The sequence below is a fragment of the Myotis yumanensis genome, unplaced genomic scaffold, assembly GCF_028538775.1.
Source record: "Myotis yumanensis isolate MYYU_CA2020_CCGP unplaced genomic scaffold, mMyoYum1.0.hap1 SCAF_17, whole genome shotgun sequence".
Classification (NCBI taxonomy): domain Eukaryota; kingdom Metazoa; phylum Chordata; class Mammalia; order Chiroptera; family Vespertilionidae; genus Myotis; species Myotis yumanensis.
In genome coordinates this window covers 36,019,981-36,037,003 of record NW_027223768.1, presented here as the reverse complement: position 1 = coordinate 36,037,003, position 17,023 = coordinate 36,019,981, and the positions used below count along the sequence as shown (strand labels likewise).

Sequence of the window (17,023 nt, the reverse complement as noted above, 5' to 3'; positions counted from 1 at the left end):
TGTGTGTATGTGTGTGTGTATGTGTGTGTGTGTGTGTGTGAGTGTGTGTGTATATGTGTGTGTATATGTGTGTGTGAGTGTGTGTATGTGTGTGTGTGTGTGTGGTGTAGAATGAAATTGTTAGGAGGCGGGATGGAACCGGCTGGTGTGGACCCAGCCATCCAGCCCTGGCCCACACAGAGTTTGCTTTTCGGTGCCTTTTCCTCTGTTATTTTGGCTTGTTTTCCAAACAAGGGTCAAACGGTCTCCCCCCCAGAAGCAACGGCAGCAGAAGGAAATGCTATTAAAGATGAGTTTGTTAGTGGGCATGATGTGTGGACGAAGTCTTTGGGAGCTTTGGCTGCCAAATAAAGACTTTATTGTTGTCATTCCTCCTTTCCCAAGCTCCCTCCCTCTCTGCTCTCCTCCCTCCCTCCTCCCCTCCCTCCCTCCAATCGGCCTGTCCCTCCCCCTAACCTAGCCTCCCCACCCCAATAGGATCTGGTAGAAGAACAGTCAGGCAAACACAAGCACGCTCACACCACCGGGAGGTCAGAACTTCCAGCGGGCTGTCTGCTGCCACAGCTCCACCGCTGGGTGGGGGGAAGCGGAGGGAGCCGTGAGCCTTGAGCCTTGCCGGGGACTCACCCGGAGCTGGGAGCAGAGGCAGGTGTGTGCAGGTAAGCCCCGTGGGAGACGGGGAGGAAGCCCCCTTCCTCCAGCCAGTGTCCTGCCCTGGGCAGCCTGGTTACTGATCTCATCTCCGTCTCCTGCTTCCTTTCAAATGAGCTCATGTCAGCCTTCCTCGTGGCTTCTTCCGTCTCTCCATCATCCTCTCCCTGGGTATTTGCTGGCTGTGAAAGTTGAACTTTCTTGGTACAGATGTTGGTTGTAGCACGGAGTTATGCTGCACGTAGTATTTTTACACATCACGTTTTTCCATAGAAACCGGAATCCAGAACCCACATCTCTGCACCTTTCACATACTGTCACGCACTGTCACAGGCACGCACACAAGTTGCACAGGGGCTGCACTTTCATTCTATACACACACACACACACACACACACACACGAATACACACACACTCTGACTGCATGTGACATACAGAGCTAGACACACACACACACACACACACACACACAATCTTGTCTCACCCTCTCATGCGCCTCTCCGGCCATAGGAGCAGAGAGAAAGCGTGTCTTCCCACTGAGGTGGCAGAGCCAACGAAAATCATGTGCTGAGCATAGGCAGAGCAGGGAGGACATGAACAAGAGCAGGAGTTGGGAGGGTTTCCTCGTCCTTTAGACCTTAATTGGGTCGGAGGGAGAAAACCGAGTTTCCAACCTGCACAGGACCCTCCCGGCCGCTCTGAAGTTCTGTCTCGCTGGTCCAAACCACCGGCTTTGGGAAAGAAAGAGAAGAAAGGATCCAGCTTCCGAGCCTTGGAGTCCCAATCCCCAGCTCAGGAGGCAGTTCATTTTTCTGCAGGCGGCCCGACAAAAGCTCTCTTTAAACCATTTCATAATTATCCCAGGAGTCTTTGCAGCAGAGAAAAACGATAGTTCTGTAGTTTCTCAGTGAGTCAGGGAGGGGAAACAGGAGGGTAACTGAATGGGGCTTGTTTCCAAATAGGTGACCCCTGTCCATCTCAACAAGGGAGAGTTGTCCCCAGGCGGCGGCGGGGGGGAAGGGGAGGGGGAATGGCTAGATCAGGGCCTCCAGATATGGCCACAGATCTTCACAGTCATCTGGGGGCAGGGGAGGGGGGATTGCGAGGGGACTTACTGAAAACACAGAAGTCTGGACCCCTTGCTCCAGACCTGCTGAACACAGACCTGGGACTCTGTCACTGTGTTAGTACAGATGGCCGGCCAGGGCTGGAGACCCTGGGTCAGGCGCCTGAGGGAGACCTGTGTGGGGACCGAAGAGCCCGGGGCTCATGGCGTTGCTGGCTGGGCAGAGGGCTTCGTGGTTTCCTGGACAAGGACTATCTGATGGAGGAGGACCAGAGCGCCCCACGTGGGCCATCTCCTCGGGGAGTGGGAGTTGGTGCTGACCCAGGAAAGATCCCCTGTGAGCTCACCCCTCCATCCTCCTTGCAAGCACCGGCTGCCACATCACGAGGAGCATCCTGGAGAGAAAGATTCCTCCCACCTGCTCCTCTGCTTGTCCTGAGCCTGAGGCACTGCGCTGGGCCCCTTCCCCTCCCGGCCAGACCCCTCTCCTCCCGCCCAATCGCTGTCTGTTCTGATGGCCTCATGGGGAGATGGGCTGGACAACAAGGTCTGCCCAGTGGGCATCCCCATTTACTGGGCATGTGAGGGGCGATTCAAGGCTGAAGGGGCAAAAAAAGCCAGATGTGGGAGGTTGGGATGGGAATCATGGGTCACACGGGAAGCCACCTTTGTGCCTCCCCCTCCACATCCCTTCACTTGTGGCAGAAAGGGGGGTGGGGTAGTGTATTGGAGGACAGAGTGAGTGGTCCAGGTGGCTGGGGATTCTATGGTCTCTCCAATTAGTTGGTTCTCAGACCCCAATGTGGTCTCACACACAGGCCCCAAGCGAGAGGAAGTCGCTCTGTGTGAAGGAACTGGAGGGAGGGGACCCATGAACCCCTACCCACCTGCCAGGATGCCTGCCACCTGGTGGGGCGCTGAGCTGCCCTCTGGCCAGGCTGGAGAGAAAGCCACCCCATTGCTCCTAACATCAGCTTAATGTTCAGGGAGCACTCACTTGACACACATTTACTCATTTAACCCTCAAATCACCACAGAAAGGTTTTAATGTGCCCATTTTACAGATGAGTGAGCTGAGCTTAGTCAAGGTAAGAGGTTTGCCCAAGAGCACCCAGTGACGAAGCTGAAGGGTACATATAGGGTTAGGCCCCCGATCCACAAGCACCCAGGCCCGCAGACAGGAGATGGCAAGTCCAGGAGCAGAGCCAGCTCAGTGCTGTGTCTTCCCCACCCTCCCTAACCCTCTTCTCCCTCCCCACCCCCCCCACCCCCCCCCCACTCCTCCATCCTTCCCCAGCCTCCCCATACTTCCCCACCCTCCTCACCCCTCCAATGGAAACTTGCTCCTCTGCACCGGTGGCCTGAAGCCAAAATATCTTCCCTCTGTTTACACTTTGCCTTGTGGTAGACGCTGAGGCAGATGGTCTCTCCACCCTAGTGTTATATTGATTTTTAGCACTTTTTGATCTGTAGCACATTCTAAAGTGACTTATCACACTTGCTGTGACAACAACTGGGTGAGGAATGCAGGGATAGGGACAATTTTATTAACCCCTTTCACAGGTGATAAAACTGAGGCCGAGAGCAGGTTGGGCGACTAGGGGGCAGGCGGAGAGCCCTCCTCCCGGGGAGAGTTTGCACCACGAAGCTCTCCCCCCACAGTCCCAGTCGAGCTAAAACTTATGTCGGCCAAAACTTATCCGGATTCTGGATTGGGTATGAGTGGCAGCTGCAGATTGCGCCCCCAGGAAAGGGGCAGCTGGGCAGTGTCCCCACTGAACTCATTGTGTGCTCATATCAGCTCTCCCATCACCTCCGGCCTCACAAGCCCTACTCACAGGCCCGGAAAGGCTCTCAGGCAACCTAGGTGGCCTGCCTGGCTCCTGCTCACCTGGGCAGAGACCACCTGACTCTCCTGGCTCCCCCCTCCCCCTGGGCTGCAGGGTGGCTCTCAGAAGCTGGAATGTAGAACAGAAAGGCGGGAATCTAGAATGAGGGTCACTCCCATGTCCCTGGGTGTGGTTCCGGGGCAGGGGGCAGCCCCATTTCCCACGGCAGGGTGGTGGCTGGGTTAAGCCATGGAGGTTTAGGCGTGACCAATTAGGCAGGGAATCTGACAAGAAAGAAAGAAGGATGCCAGTAAGCCGTGTGGAGTATTCCTTTAACGGGGAGACACACCCAACGTGTGCCCAGCCAACCCCAATTCCCGACTCTCCATACAAAACCAATTACCCTTCAACTTTCCCCCAGTGACTTGGAAATCCCGTGTGGACCTCAGCCCAGCCCTGCCCCGAGCCTGAGTATTGCACCAGTCCTGGGCATTCGAACGTGAAATGAATGGGTTCATGAGCTAGACCAGCGGTTCTCAACCTGTGGATCGTGACCCCTTTGGGGGTCGAACGACCCTTTCACAGGGGTCGCCTAAGACCATCTCGGTAAACACATATATAATCACATACTGTTTTGTGATTAATCACTATGCTTTAATTATGTTCAATTTGTAACAATGAAAATACATCCTGCATATCAGATATTTACATTATAATTCATAACAGTAGCAACATTACAGTTATGAAGTAGCAATGAAAGTAATTTTATGGTTGGGGGTCACCACAACATGAGGAACTGTATTAGAGGGTCACGGCATTAGGAAGGTTGAGAACCACTGAGCTAGATAGAGATGAGGCGAGCTCGCTTTACAATCAGCCTCTGGGGCATCTGCTCTTTTATAAACAAATCGGTGGATGAGGAAGCCCCTGCCATTTGCAGAGCTTAGGCGCTCTGACAGGCCTTCGTGTGCATGACCTCATCCGATCCTCACAGGGATGGGGAGCCTGAGGCCTGGGGCGGAGGGGCAGGGCGGGATGCAAGCCCAGATGCAAGCCCAGATCTCCAATCCTGGAACTGACATTCACACTTCAAACACTCTTAGGAAATGTTCTTAAAGGGAGAGACTGAATTTTGAGCTGGGCAGAGCCATGGCAGTCCCCCCAGGGCAGCAGCGTTCTGAGAGCCAGTGCCCAGGAGCAGGGCCCGCTGGGCAGCGTGTCTGGCCCCCCAGCGCTCAGCGACGGAGCTCTGAGCTCAGCAGAAGGCTGGGAGGTGGGAGAAATTTAAAAATCACACACACTTGGGACCCACCCTAAAGAGCGTACGATTGGGCAGAAGCTTCTGGAAGGCAGCAGCATGAGAAAGCGTGACCTTGGGGCTTTGGCAGGGGAACGGTGAGTCCCCGAGGAGTTCAGGATTTAGGACAGGACAGTGCACACCAGAGCTGCGCTGTCAGGACTTCCCTCCAGGGCCAGGCCCCAGCGGGAAGAGGCGTTGCCGGGTGAGAAAAGCCCTAGAAATGAACGCTATTTCCCCGAGAAAGAGGCGTGGCAGCTCAAAGGCCCACAAGCACACGGGGTGGTTCTGCACAGACTAAGAGAAAGGGAGTTAACAGACCCAGTCTCTCCCAGGAGCAGCGCCCCCAGCTTTTCCTAGGGAGCCCCCATCTGCTGTGGGAGGGGCCTGGCCAGCCCCCCCCCCCCCCCACCCCCTCAGGTCTGAATGTAAAGGCTCAGGACTGTGGGCAGATCCTAACTTCCTGAAGGGTGTGGGAGGGAGGGCGGTGGGCGTGAGGAAGGCCTGTGTTCATTTCTGAGGGAAGGAGTGGGGGGCTGGTGTGCAGGCAGAGCTGTGACTCACCCGTGACCCTGTCACACCTGCCCATGAGGCCTGGAGCCACTGAGAAACACCCCTGGCAAGGCCTGGGTCACTCGCAGAGTGGGCTCCCGCTGCAAGCTCTGGACAGGTTTCCTGCTTAACTCGGAGCCCAGGACCCGGCAGAGGCTGTACTGACAGAGCGAGGCCAGGAAACTGGGAGCCTCTTTGGGGCAGGGCTTCTCCCATCGTGAGAGATTGTTTGTTTATTTCAGGTTTCTGGGGGATAAGAAAACAAATGCCCAAACAAAAAGTTTCAGGGTCACAACAATTGGGGCTTTTAAAAATGTTTGTTTTTAGTATACGAATGCTCTAACTGCCTCCTTAAAATTGATATGCAAAATGATGGTGTTATCTATATCATAAAAGCCTAAGCCACCCTTATGGCAGAACGACTAGAATGACCGGTCGCTATGATGCACACTGACCACCAGGGGGCAGGTGCTCAATGCAGGAGCTGCCCCCTGGTGGTCAGTGAGCTCCCACAGGGGGAGCGCCACTCAGTCAGAAGCCGGGCTCACAGCTGGTGAGCACAGCGGTGGTGGCAGGAGCCTCTCCCTCCTCCACGGCAGGCAGCGCTAAGGAGCAGTGAGCAGGTGGGCAGTAAGGAGCAAGGGGTCCTGGACTGTGAGAGGGCGCAGGCCGGGCCGAGCCCCCCGCCCCCAGGGCACATATTTCATGCACCAGGCCTCTAGTTGTCAAGAAAATTACCGGACTTTTGAAATATTAATTCATGGTTCATCAAGTGGTGTTGGTCCGGCCACAAGACTCCAAGTGTAGTTTTACAATAACTGTCTTCCCTTTCCCGTCCTCTCAGCGTGTCCCTGGGACTGTTGTAGCCCTGACTGTAGGTAAAGCGAGAATCCAACAGCAGCTCCTTTGTGACCGGAGTCCCAGGAAAAGGGGCCCTCTTGGTCCCCGTGGGGGAGCCGGCCTGGGCAGAGACCACTTTAGAAGGAGGTGGAGAGGCAACAGAGGCTGCAGGCAATCTCTTCCCTGCTTCCTCCTAGTGCAGTGGTCAGCAAACTCATTAGTTAACAGAGCCAAATATCAACAGTACAACGATTGAAATTTCTTTTGAGAGCCAAATTTTTTAAACTTAAACTATATAGGTAGGTACATTGTTATTAACTTAATTAGGGTACTCCTAAGGCTTAGGAAGAGCCACACTCAAGGGGCCAAAGAGCCGCATGTGGCTCGAGAGCCGCAGTTTGCAGACCACGGTCCTAGTGTGTCTGTCTGCCTCCCCTCCCTCCCTCCCTTCTTCCTTCCTGTGCTCAGGGTACTATATATACGGGCTTACACAGGCACACAGAGCAGGTACAAACATGAGTTTGCCTCTGTGTATGGTATAGAAGTGTGTGTGCACAGAGAAGTGTGTATGTGTGTGTGCACAGAGAAGTGTGTATGTGTGTGCACAGAGAAGTGCGTATGTATCTGTATGCAGAGAAGTGTGTATGTGTGTGCGCAAAGAAGTGTGTATGAGTGTATGCAGAGAAGTGTGTGTGTTTGAATGCAGAGAAGTGTGTGTTTGTATGCAGAGAAGTGTGTATGTATGTGCAGAGAAGTGTGTGTGTGTATATGCAGAGAACTGTGTGTGTATGCAGAGAAGTGTGTGTGTGTGTGTGTGTGTGCGCACATGTATGAGGCTGGAAGTCAGGATGTGCATGTGAAAAGTGTGGGAGACTCCCTCCAACCCTCCAGGCTTGCGCTCTGTCTTCTCTCCTGTTTTTTACATTCAGCTCCTTCGGAGCACCTGGCTGGGAACTGAGCAGCTGGTGAGGGGCTTCTATTGGCTTCCTCTGAGCAAAGCCGGCACTGAGTCAGCCACTCGTGCAGGCAGGAGTCTCAGTGGATGTGGGCTCAAAGGAAAGAGAGCGGGCGGCCTGGACAGAGGCAGTGATCACAGGGTCTGGATGCAGCGGGAGACACACAATCTATCTCAGAGAACCCCAGGAAGCCTGCATCCCCAGGGTGTCCCAGATCCCTGCAGGGGGCGGGGCAGACACAATTGTGAAGAAGCAGCCAGAGTGGCCTGGAGAAGCAATGTGGGAATGACAACCTGATCTGGAGACCAGAGGGCTGTCACAGGATGAGGGCTCTGGGGAGGGGGTGGTACATGAACCCCCTTCCCGGGCCCTTCCCAGCCAGGCCAGGGGAGAGGCCTGTGGGAGCTGCCACTATGCGTCTGCTAGCCCGAGTCTATTGCTATTTCCCCAGCTTAGTTCAACTAGAACCACATGGTCCTATTGGGGACAATGAGAAAGGCAACCCCAAAATATCCTCCAGCAACCTATCCCCTGTCACTGGGGCTAGCAGGAAGCTCTTCTTGGTCCCTCCACAGACCAACTCCAGTGCATAGAACAGCCATGCCTCCCAGCCCGTGTGGCTCCCTCCGTTGGTTGAGCACCATCCCATGCACAGGAGGTTGTGGGTTTGACTCTGGTCGGGGCACATGCCAGGGTTGAGGCCTCGAGCCTTAGTGGGGCCTGTGCAGGAGGCAGCCAATCGATGTTTCTATCTCTTTCCCTTTCCCTTCCTCTCTCTGAAATCAATAAAAACATATTTTTAAAAAGAGAGAGAGAGAGAGCAGCAATAACAGGCCACAAGAAATGAAAGTGGTTTCCCCACAGCTTTCAAGCTCTTCCTTGTTTTCTTTCCAGAAGCCTCCACATCTGTGGGGGAATTCTTGGTGTGTATCCTGCTGGCAAGGGCCAGTGTTCGCTGAGCCGAGTGCAGTGGGTGAGGGACAAGCAGGGGGGGACACACACGTGTCTGAAGCACTTTCCTCCCTTCCCAGGATCTCCACGGGCCCCGCCCTGGAAGGCAGGAGCCCTGGCCCTGCTATGAAATAACTTCCTGGCCTCGGCAGCCACTTCCTCCCTCCAGTACTCAGTGTTTATAAACAGTAGAGTCTGCACGTCATTGGTGGATTTCAAACCAGTTTTTAGCAATGCAACTTTATTTTTCAAATGAGTGCTTTTGTTAAACATAGATTGATATAGATATAGATAGATATAGATATAGATATAGATATAGATATAGATATAGGTATGGATATGGATGTGGATGTGGATGTGGATATAGATGTAGATATAGATATATATCAGATTAAAATAACACAGAGCTGCTCAGGTTGGCACAGGAGTGAGCTGGGTGCCCCAGGGCCAGCTCCTTGGCCTCCCTCCCTCCATAGAAATGGGGGCACCATTGAAAACCATTGAGCTGTGTGATCTCTAAGGACATGTCTGGATTGTAACCCCCCAGGACTCCATGGCTCATATGCCCTAACTCCCTCTTACGAGGACAGGACTGATTTTCTCGCGCTGCAGAAGGGGAGCCTGAGGGCTGGAGGGCAAGTGCGGGACTCCTGCTTCACCGCCCGGTGTGATTTCTGCAGGAGGGCTCCCTCCCAGAGCAGGTTGAGCACATTGGGCGGCGAGGCCTCCGGCAGGGAACCCAGACCCTCGAGCCCTGGTTACTTTCTCACCTGCTAGATACAGGCGAACAGGGAGATCCTCTCACAGGCCCCTCCAGAGCCCCCCGGAAGCCGTCCCGGCCACTTGAACTGCAAAGTCATGGCCTCTAATTGCTGAGGCCCAACTGGCTAATGACCTTCCGCATCTCTCCCTGCAGGTGCATCACCCGGATCATGAGGTCATCTCTCTCCTTGCTCCTCCCACTTCTCCTCATCTTGGCCTCAGTGACCAAAGGTCAACCAACAAGACGACCAAAACCCGGGGGCAGGCCCAGGCCCAGGCCGAGGCCCAGGCCCACACCATCGAAGCCTACCGACCTGCCTCCTCCCCTCCCGCCAGGCCCTCCGTCTCTCTTTCCTGACTGTCCCCGGGAATGCTACTGCCCCCATGACTTCCCATCTGCCCTCTACTGCGACAGCCGCAACCTCAAAAAGGTGCCTGTCATCCCACCCCGCATCCATTACCTCTATCTCCAGAACAACTTCATAACCGAGCTCCCAGTGGAGTCCTTCAAGAACGCCTCGGACCTGCGGTGGGTCAACCTGGACAACAACAAGATCAGCAAGGTGGACCAGAAGGTGCTGGAGAAGCTACCCAGCCTGGCGTTCCTCTACATGGAGAAGAACCAGCTGAAGGAGGTGCCCTCCGCCCTGCCCCGGAACCTGGAGCAGCTGAGGCTGAGCCAGAACCAGATCTCCAAGATCCCCCCGGGGGCCTTCAGCAAGCTGGAGAACCTGCTGCTCCTGGACCTCCAGCACAACCAGCTGAACGACAACGTCCTCAAGCCTGACACCTTCCAGGGCCTCAAGAAACTCATGCAGCTCAACCTGGCCCACAACGAACTGAAGAAGATGCCCCCCAAGGTCCCCAAAGCCCTTCACCAGCTCTACCTGGACAGCAACCAGATCGCGACCATCCCTAACGGATACTTCAAGGCCTTCCCCAACCTCGCCTTCATTCGCCTTAACTACAACAAGCTGTCCGACAGGGGGCTCCCCAAGAACTCCTTTAACATCTCCAACCTGCTCGTGCTCCACCTGTCCCACAACAAGATCAGCAGCGTGCCTGCCATTAACAACAAGCTGGAGCACCTGTACCTCAACAACAACCACATCGAGAGTGAGTGGGGAGGCGGGGCCAGGCCCGGGGCGGGAGGCTGGGGACTCACCACGTCAGCCTGTTCTCAGGAGCCTCAGGGTGGGGGTGTGCAAGAGACACCCTGCTTGACACTGGACTTCAAACCATGGCCTTACCACTCGCTATTTGCATGAGCCTGGACAGATAGTTGGCCTCCCTGGGGAGTTCCCTCCTCTGTACAGTGTGAATGGTAATAATATCATCAACTTGGTATGAGGATGTAGTCGTTTAACGTGGATGCCGTGCCCCGAATGCCATGGCTGGAGGGTGCTCGCTTCTCTTCCTCCATCTCTTCTCATCAGCCCCAACTTCTCTGCCCTCCAGATCTGTCGGTAGGGTGGACACGGAATACAGTCCTGGACATTCTCCTAAAAGCACAACAGTGACATTTACATGCCCACTCTGAAAAAAATAAATAAATAAATGCCCTCTCCGAAATGCGCGGGCCTGTCCGCCGCGGACACTGGCAGCTGAGTGAGATGGCATCCCCCCAAGTCTGCGCCTAGCTTCTGAAGCATCTGTAAAAGGTATACACAGAGAGGCAGCCGGACAGGGTGGGCAAAAGTAGGTTCATAATAATGATCAACAATACAATAATAAATAAATAAATAATACTACAGAATAAACGCTGTTTCAACTGTAAGCCTGCTTTTGCCCACCCCTGTATATGCAGGATCTGCTCCTGGTGAAAATGCGGCAGCCAGGAAAACGCGCTGGTGTGGGGGGCTTTCTGAGTCTGTCTGGGGAGCTGGAGTAGTTAGTTGTGTGAGACGGTTCGCTGAAGGCAGGACTCCCCTCGGCTGCTTTTACAGGGTCCTGAGCTGTGAGGTATCCATTGCAGCCCCAAAGAACAGACTAGTTTTGCTCCCATCAGCAATGTCAGCTCTGAGCTGAGCGTCAGGAGAAAGGCTTAACATCAAAAGCACCAGTATGACCTGGCCATTGAAGCACATCAGGGATGCAGCCGCTGCAGGGATGAAGGGGCCAAAGGGAAAGGGAAGCTCCCCTCAAATCACCATAGGAACCCTTCGTTGCCCAGCCCAAGGGGGTGAGGGAGATTGTTGAATGTCTACAACCTGGAAGCAAGTGGTGGGGAGAACAGGCTTTGCTCACTCGTCTGGGATAATTACACAGTGAGAGGGGCTTCTAACATCTGGCAAGAAACACATTCAGGGAGTAAACTGAGGCCGTTCATTGCTCCCCGGGATGCTGTAGAGGCCGAAAGTATAACCAGAAGCCACATAACTGACAGGTCTGTCCTGGTGGAAGAATAGGCCGCCTCCTGAGGGAGAAATTGGAAACATCAACCCACTCTCACCGTGTCGCCGGTCCGGGAGCTGAGCATCAGGGCGGTCCCCTGACGGGCCTACGTGACAGAGGCTGTAAGAAAATCCCTGTGTCAGGCTCTCTCTGCTGCCCCAGTGGTGAAGAGAGAAAAACAACGGCCCCTCGGATGATAAATGAGACCAGGCTTAGGGGAATAAAACTTCATTTCGTTGTTGCATCTGATGTCATCTAGCAAGAGGTGAAGGAGAAAATGAAATCTCATTTTCCACTGGAAAGCCCAGAATCAGTAATCACGTCAGAATCAATAGGCTCAGCCAGCCCCGTGGGCCCTGTGCCCTCCCCAGACCCCCTTCCCTTCCTGGCAGCCCTGTGTCAGTTACTGGGACCACCTTCTGCCCATCCACGTGCCTCAGGTCCAGGCCACAGGACCCTCCCACACCCACCTGCTGGCTCAGATCTCGCCTCACCCCACTCTCTCCCCACTGCGGCTAGATCCGCCTTTCTACAGTATAAGCCTCGTGATAGGCTCCTTCCAGATTTCACCCCCAGGACACCATAGTTCACACATCCTGCCATTCCTGTCACAACAGCAGCCCTGCTCAATACCAGTCCTCAGGCTGAAGATCAAAGCCCATCCTTAGTGAAATCGCTAAAAGCCGACCATAATTTGGGGCCACAGCTCACCTTTCCAGCTCACTCTCCCTATTTCATCACACTGTGCTGTCCACTACTCCCAGATTCTCCCATGATCCTTTTGGCCCCCACAACTCTATGCAAATAGGTTCCTCTATCAAAACCCCAGCCCCAGGCCTCCCCCTGCTATAATCCTACCCAACTTTGAAGGCTCAACTCACAGCTTTCTTCCTCCGTGACTCCTCAGAGTAAATCTCCAGTAACAACTGTGGATCAATTCCAACTTGATTAATTAATTTTACAACAAGTAAACCGGGCCTGGCGGTAAGGGTCGACTATCCAGCGTCACACGTTCCTACCGTCGGCCAGTTCCCGGGAGAAGTCTGGTCCTTACTCTCAGTCGTCCACCCTCTCCTTCCTCATCTCACTCCCCTCGGCCCTGGCCCCGCCCTCCTCTCCTGCTCACCTCTCCCCTTCTCTCTCCACAGAGATCAACGGGACCCAGATTTGCCCTTACAACCTGTTCACCTTCCGGGACTTCTCAGATCTGGAGAACGTGCCACACCTGCGCTACCTGAGGCTGGACGGGAACTACCTGAAGCCGCCCATCCCGCTGGACCTCATGATGTGCTTCCGCCTGCTGCAGTCCGTGGTCATCTAGGCCTCGCTCTGCCCTGCGTCCTCTCCGATCGCCCTTGAAGGCTGGTGGCCCAGGCGCCGGGCCCACCACTCGTCTTCTCTGTGTCCCTGTCTTTCTCCCTGCTTTGCCTTTCTCAGCCCACCTTCCTGAGGCGGGACGAGCCACAGCCTCAGGACCGAGACCTCCCAGGCCTTGGGGGGTCCACCCAGCCCAGAGACACCCACTGCATGCTGACCCTCTGGCCCAGAGCACAGGTGTCTGTTTAAAAATTTCATAGTCCCTGCTGGCCCTGCCTCCCTGTCACTCCTGAGTAAGTGTGGGCCTGGACTGACATCTGGATTTCGGCCCTGGTGAAGCAAGAAAACGGTCCGGAGTGGCCCAGGGGTGGGGCTCGGGAAGCCCTGCAGGGACTCCTCCTGCGCGGGCAGCTCTGGCCCCAAAGGACCACAGCACCCGGGTCCCATTGGCCAAGGATCTGCCTTGCAAAGTGCTGCTCCGCCACCTGTCCGCTGGCACCAGACATCGCTGCCGGCCCGTGTTCTCCAGAAAGGAAGTGCAGGGCATGGCCAGGGGAGGGCAGGGGGGCAGGGTTCCCGCAAGGGCCTGCACCTGGCCTACTCTTCACGGGGAGGAGCTGGGCCCTCTCTCTCCAGGGTGAACGCAGTTCACACCCTCCTAACGGGGCCTCCTTGTTCCAAGAGGAAGAGTGGGGAGCACCAGTCCAGGAGAAGACTGGCTGGGGAACCAGGAATCAGCCAGGGGGAGTGGGGTGGGAGTCAGAGCCCTGGGACGTGCCCGTGGGGTGCAAAGGGGTCCTGCAGCCCCCGTGGCCACTCTGAACAAGAGGCCTAATGCCTGGGGATCACCGTGTCCCAGTGGAGGGCGCAGAGCTACCCCCCCCCCCCCCCCCCGCCATCTGTTCTCTATCAGTGGGGACGACCCAGTCCTTTCCACCCCAGAGAGGTTCCTGAGAAACCCGAGAGAAGGGGCAGGCACCCGGAGGTCTTCCAGAAGCTTCTCCCACGTGTGCACATTGGCCTCCCCCTAAGACAGACACATCAGTGACACCTGGTGGCTGATGCGGGACACAGATGGCCCCTCCTCTTCACCACCCTGGGGGTGATTTTCCAAGGTCAAGCACTCCCAACTTGAAGAGCCAGGGGCCCTGTGCATGGTCTCTCTCTCCTCTGGGTCTGAAGGGCACAGAGCTACAGTGGCCCTGAGTTGGGAATGCGGTGGGGGAGGGGGGGCTCGTTCCATGATGGGGGAGCAATGGTGGGAACCTTAGGGGCCCAGGTGAGGATGCAGGCTGCTCCCGGTTGCTGTCTGACCTTGCCACGCCTTCCACTCTCGGCTCCCACAGGCTGTACACGCCGCCAAGGCCCCTCTAGCGCTCACGTTCCATTCTGCGGCTCCACTTGGGCCCTTGCTCAATGCAAGGCAAGTCCTCCGAGCTCTCTCCCTCCCTTGCAGTTATTTATTCCCTGGATGGACTGTCCCTCCCCCAAAGTTCCCACCCTCCCTGCCTGGCCCAGGTGCAGCTTGGCCGACCTCAAGGGGGCCTGGGCCCCAGGGCTGACTCACCTAGGCCTTCCTCTGACCTGCCTCTAGGGGGTGCTGCTCCTCCACAGTCCCCGAGGGTGTGTGCGGGTGGCTGGCATGGATGTTCTAGAAATGAGTGGTACTCAGTGCCTCCCCTCAAGACAGGTTTAGAAAAGGTCCAGAGATTTTAAAGAAATTGTATTAAGCTAGACCCCTAACTTCAAGAAGTTCCCATTAGACTCTTTCTCGTTGTTCTCTTGTGCTAGTTTACAGAAACAGAGCGCATTTTATCCCAGCCCCCTTCCCCTGCTCCCATGAGGGCCTCCTCTTCCGCTGCAGCTGGCTTCTCCGAGGCTCCTGCTTAGAATCAGTGCAGTCCCGGGGCTGTAAGCAGCCTGGTGCTCCGGCCTGGATAAGCCCCCTCCGCACCTTGGTCACACCTTTAACCTCAGCCCCTCCGAGGAGGCCCTCGAGGAGCACAGCCCTGTGGCTCCGTGAGGGGGGCCATTCTCCTGCCCCTGCAGACCCAACAGCAACACAATCACCATCACCCCTTCCCTCCATCGCTCCCCGCGGCTGTGAGCCAGAGAGGATTCCAGTTAAACTGACTTGACAGCAACCCCCTCTTCTGTCCCCCCACTGCCCCCTCGCTGTGCTGGTTTCCCGTGGGTTTCAGGAAGCCCCCCCCCCCCCCCCCCGCCCTCACAGCACACGCAGGCTGGGCCCGGTGCTGTTGCCTCTGCACTCCCAGCCACGCAGGTGGGTGTCTGTGTGTACTCTGTCCATATGGCTGTCCTCCTGGGAGACCGCGTCGCTCTGTGAACCAGCTCCCGTGTTGCAGCGCGCTTCACAGCAGAGGAAATAAAGGAATATGAGAGCATCCAGCTTGGACTGGGCCATGTGAGCAGGCCGGGAATAATCCCCCGAGGTCCCTCTGCCGCCTCTTCCTCCTGCGGCCTCCTCTCCCCGTGCTCTGAGCCAATGGGTGGGGAAAGGGTCTTAGCCTTAAGAAACTCTAAGAAAATGATTCCAAAGCCTTTTCTTGGTGACTTTCCCCCAAAACTTACAATTCTCGTGAAAAATTATTCCTAAAGTCTGACCAGAAATCATTGGAGGCCCAAAGGCCCAGGACTTTCAACCCACAGGTGCCAAATGGTTGAGCGTCTCCCAAAGGCTCAGCTCTGAGCCAAATACGGAAGACGCAAAGCAGACACGGCTCCTGACCAGGTGACGGGTGCAGACTGGTCGAGATGCCGTGTAAAACCCAAAGCAGTGGCAGCGCTGCCTCAGGCCAGAACCCAGGGCCACCTCGTCTGGGAGGAATGACAGGCTGTGCAAGGTGTCTGTCCACAGAAGGGCGAGAGGAGGGCACCCCTAAGTCTCCCTTCAGATGGAAGGTTCTAGAAGGAGGCGTGTGATCCTCCCAACCTACATCTTCTTTAGGATGCTGCTCCCACCCTGCCTCTAACACCTGCCTCAGTTCAATCCAGCAAGTTGTCTGTAGACTTCAGCTGCGTGCAAGGTTCCCAGCGCAGAATTCAAGGGTAGGGAACACCTATCCCATGCCCATGAGCAATGAGTAGCTGGATAAAGGGGGAAATCCATTCCTTAATAACTGTGTGTCTGACGAGCTAGAATAATGCCCTGTACAGAGCGTGGTGGAGAGGCCGCCGGCTCTGCCAGAGAGAACCCAGGAAGGCTCCTCTCGCAGGAGCTGTATCTTAAGGTCTTAAGGACTGAACAGGACTGTGCAGGTGGGACAAGGTGGGAGAGGACATAGGAGGAGGGGAAAGGTGGGAAGGCTTGGCGTGTAGCCTGTAGGGTGTGTGTGTGTGTGTGTGTGTGTGTGTGTGTGACAGAGACAAGAAAGAGAGAGAGAGAGAGAGAGAGAGAGAGAGAGAGAGAGAGACTGTTCAAAAAGCAGGAGAGCTCCTGAAATTTCCACCCCCTCTCCCTCCCTGACCATGAAAGGGGCAGCTGGCCAGACTTGCGTCCCCACCGCCTGCCACGTCCACCCCGTCAGCATGCCTTTGCTTCCCCTAATGAGGGGCTGGGGCTAGAAGGGCTCCCAGCACGTCCCACACCTCTTCTGGGCTCCGGGGAACTGAGCATCCAATGGTCCCCAACAGGTCACACTCCACATCCCCGGGCCTCCCTGACATCCGTGGAACCAGAGCGTGTGGCAGGCATGTTTGTGAACGCAGAGCCAAGGCTGGGAGAGAATAGGACGTGGGTCAGTGTCCAGGTGATTGTGATGGGGGGTGGGAGGTGGTGTTGGGGAGTCTGAGCATGCAGGTGAGCCCGGCTGTGCCAGGGGAGGGCCAACTGCGGGTGGAGGGCAGGCATGGCAACAGAGCAGGCAGCTGTGTGCCACGGAGAACGAGGGGAGGGAGATGGGAGCAGGAGGCAGGCAGGATGAAGGAGCAGTCACAGCTGCACCCTCACAGGGGATGAATGGCGCAGCGGGGAGGAGGTAGGCCCTGGCTGCAGAGAGCAGGCAGAGGACAGCAGCCAAATAGGCCATCTGCTTCTGGGGCACCGTCCTGGCTGCAGGGCTCCCTCTCCCTCCACCCAGCCGAGCCCCTTTTGGTGGTTCCCCCGGGGGAGGGGGTGGCTGCCAGGGGCACAGGAATATGCCTGGCTCTGGTGACCAGGTTCTCGGACTGGGGCAGCGTCTCCACGACAGCTGGTGGCCAGGAGCCTGCCGGCCAAGCCCTGCGCTTCGGGCCAGGCTTAGATCTGCCCCTTCACCGGGGTGCCCAGCAGAGGTGAGCTCTGCCAGCGCCATCTGCGACGAGGGCACCGAGACAGCTGGTCTCGGGACTCCCAGGGATGAGGGGGAGCGGGGAGGGTCATATGAACAAAGGGGAACTCTCCGGCCT

The 17,023-nt window shown here is 56.1% G+C and overlaps 1 protein-coding gene across 2 annotated transcripts; it reads left to right on the top strand.

Annotated features, from left to right (window-relative positions):
- The first annotated feature begins 489 nt into the window (after window positions 1-489).
- On the top strand, window positions 490-15,025 carry PRELP (proline and arginine rich end leucine rich repeat protein). 2 transcript variants are annotated; one of them, XM_070396317.1, is made up of 3 exons: window positions 490-649; window positions 9,060-10,021; window positions 12,448-15,025. In XM_070396317.1, exons 2-3 carry the CDS (start codon window positions 9,076-9,078, stop codon window positions 12,618-12,620), a joined length of 1,119 nt encoding a protein of 372 aa, XP_070252418.1. In that variant the 5' UTR covers window positions 490-649; window positions 9,060-9,075; the 3' UTR covers window positions 12,621-15,025. The 2 variants fall into 2 exon arrangements, with proteins under 2 accessions (XP_070252418.1, XP_070252417.1); XM_070396316.1 differs by having other exon boundaries at window positions 490-659.
- Window positions 15,026-17,023: the final 1,998 nt, after the last annotated feature.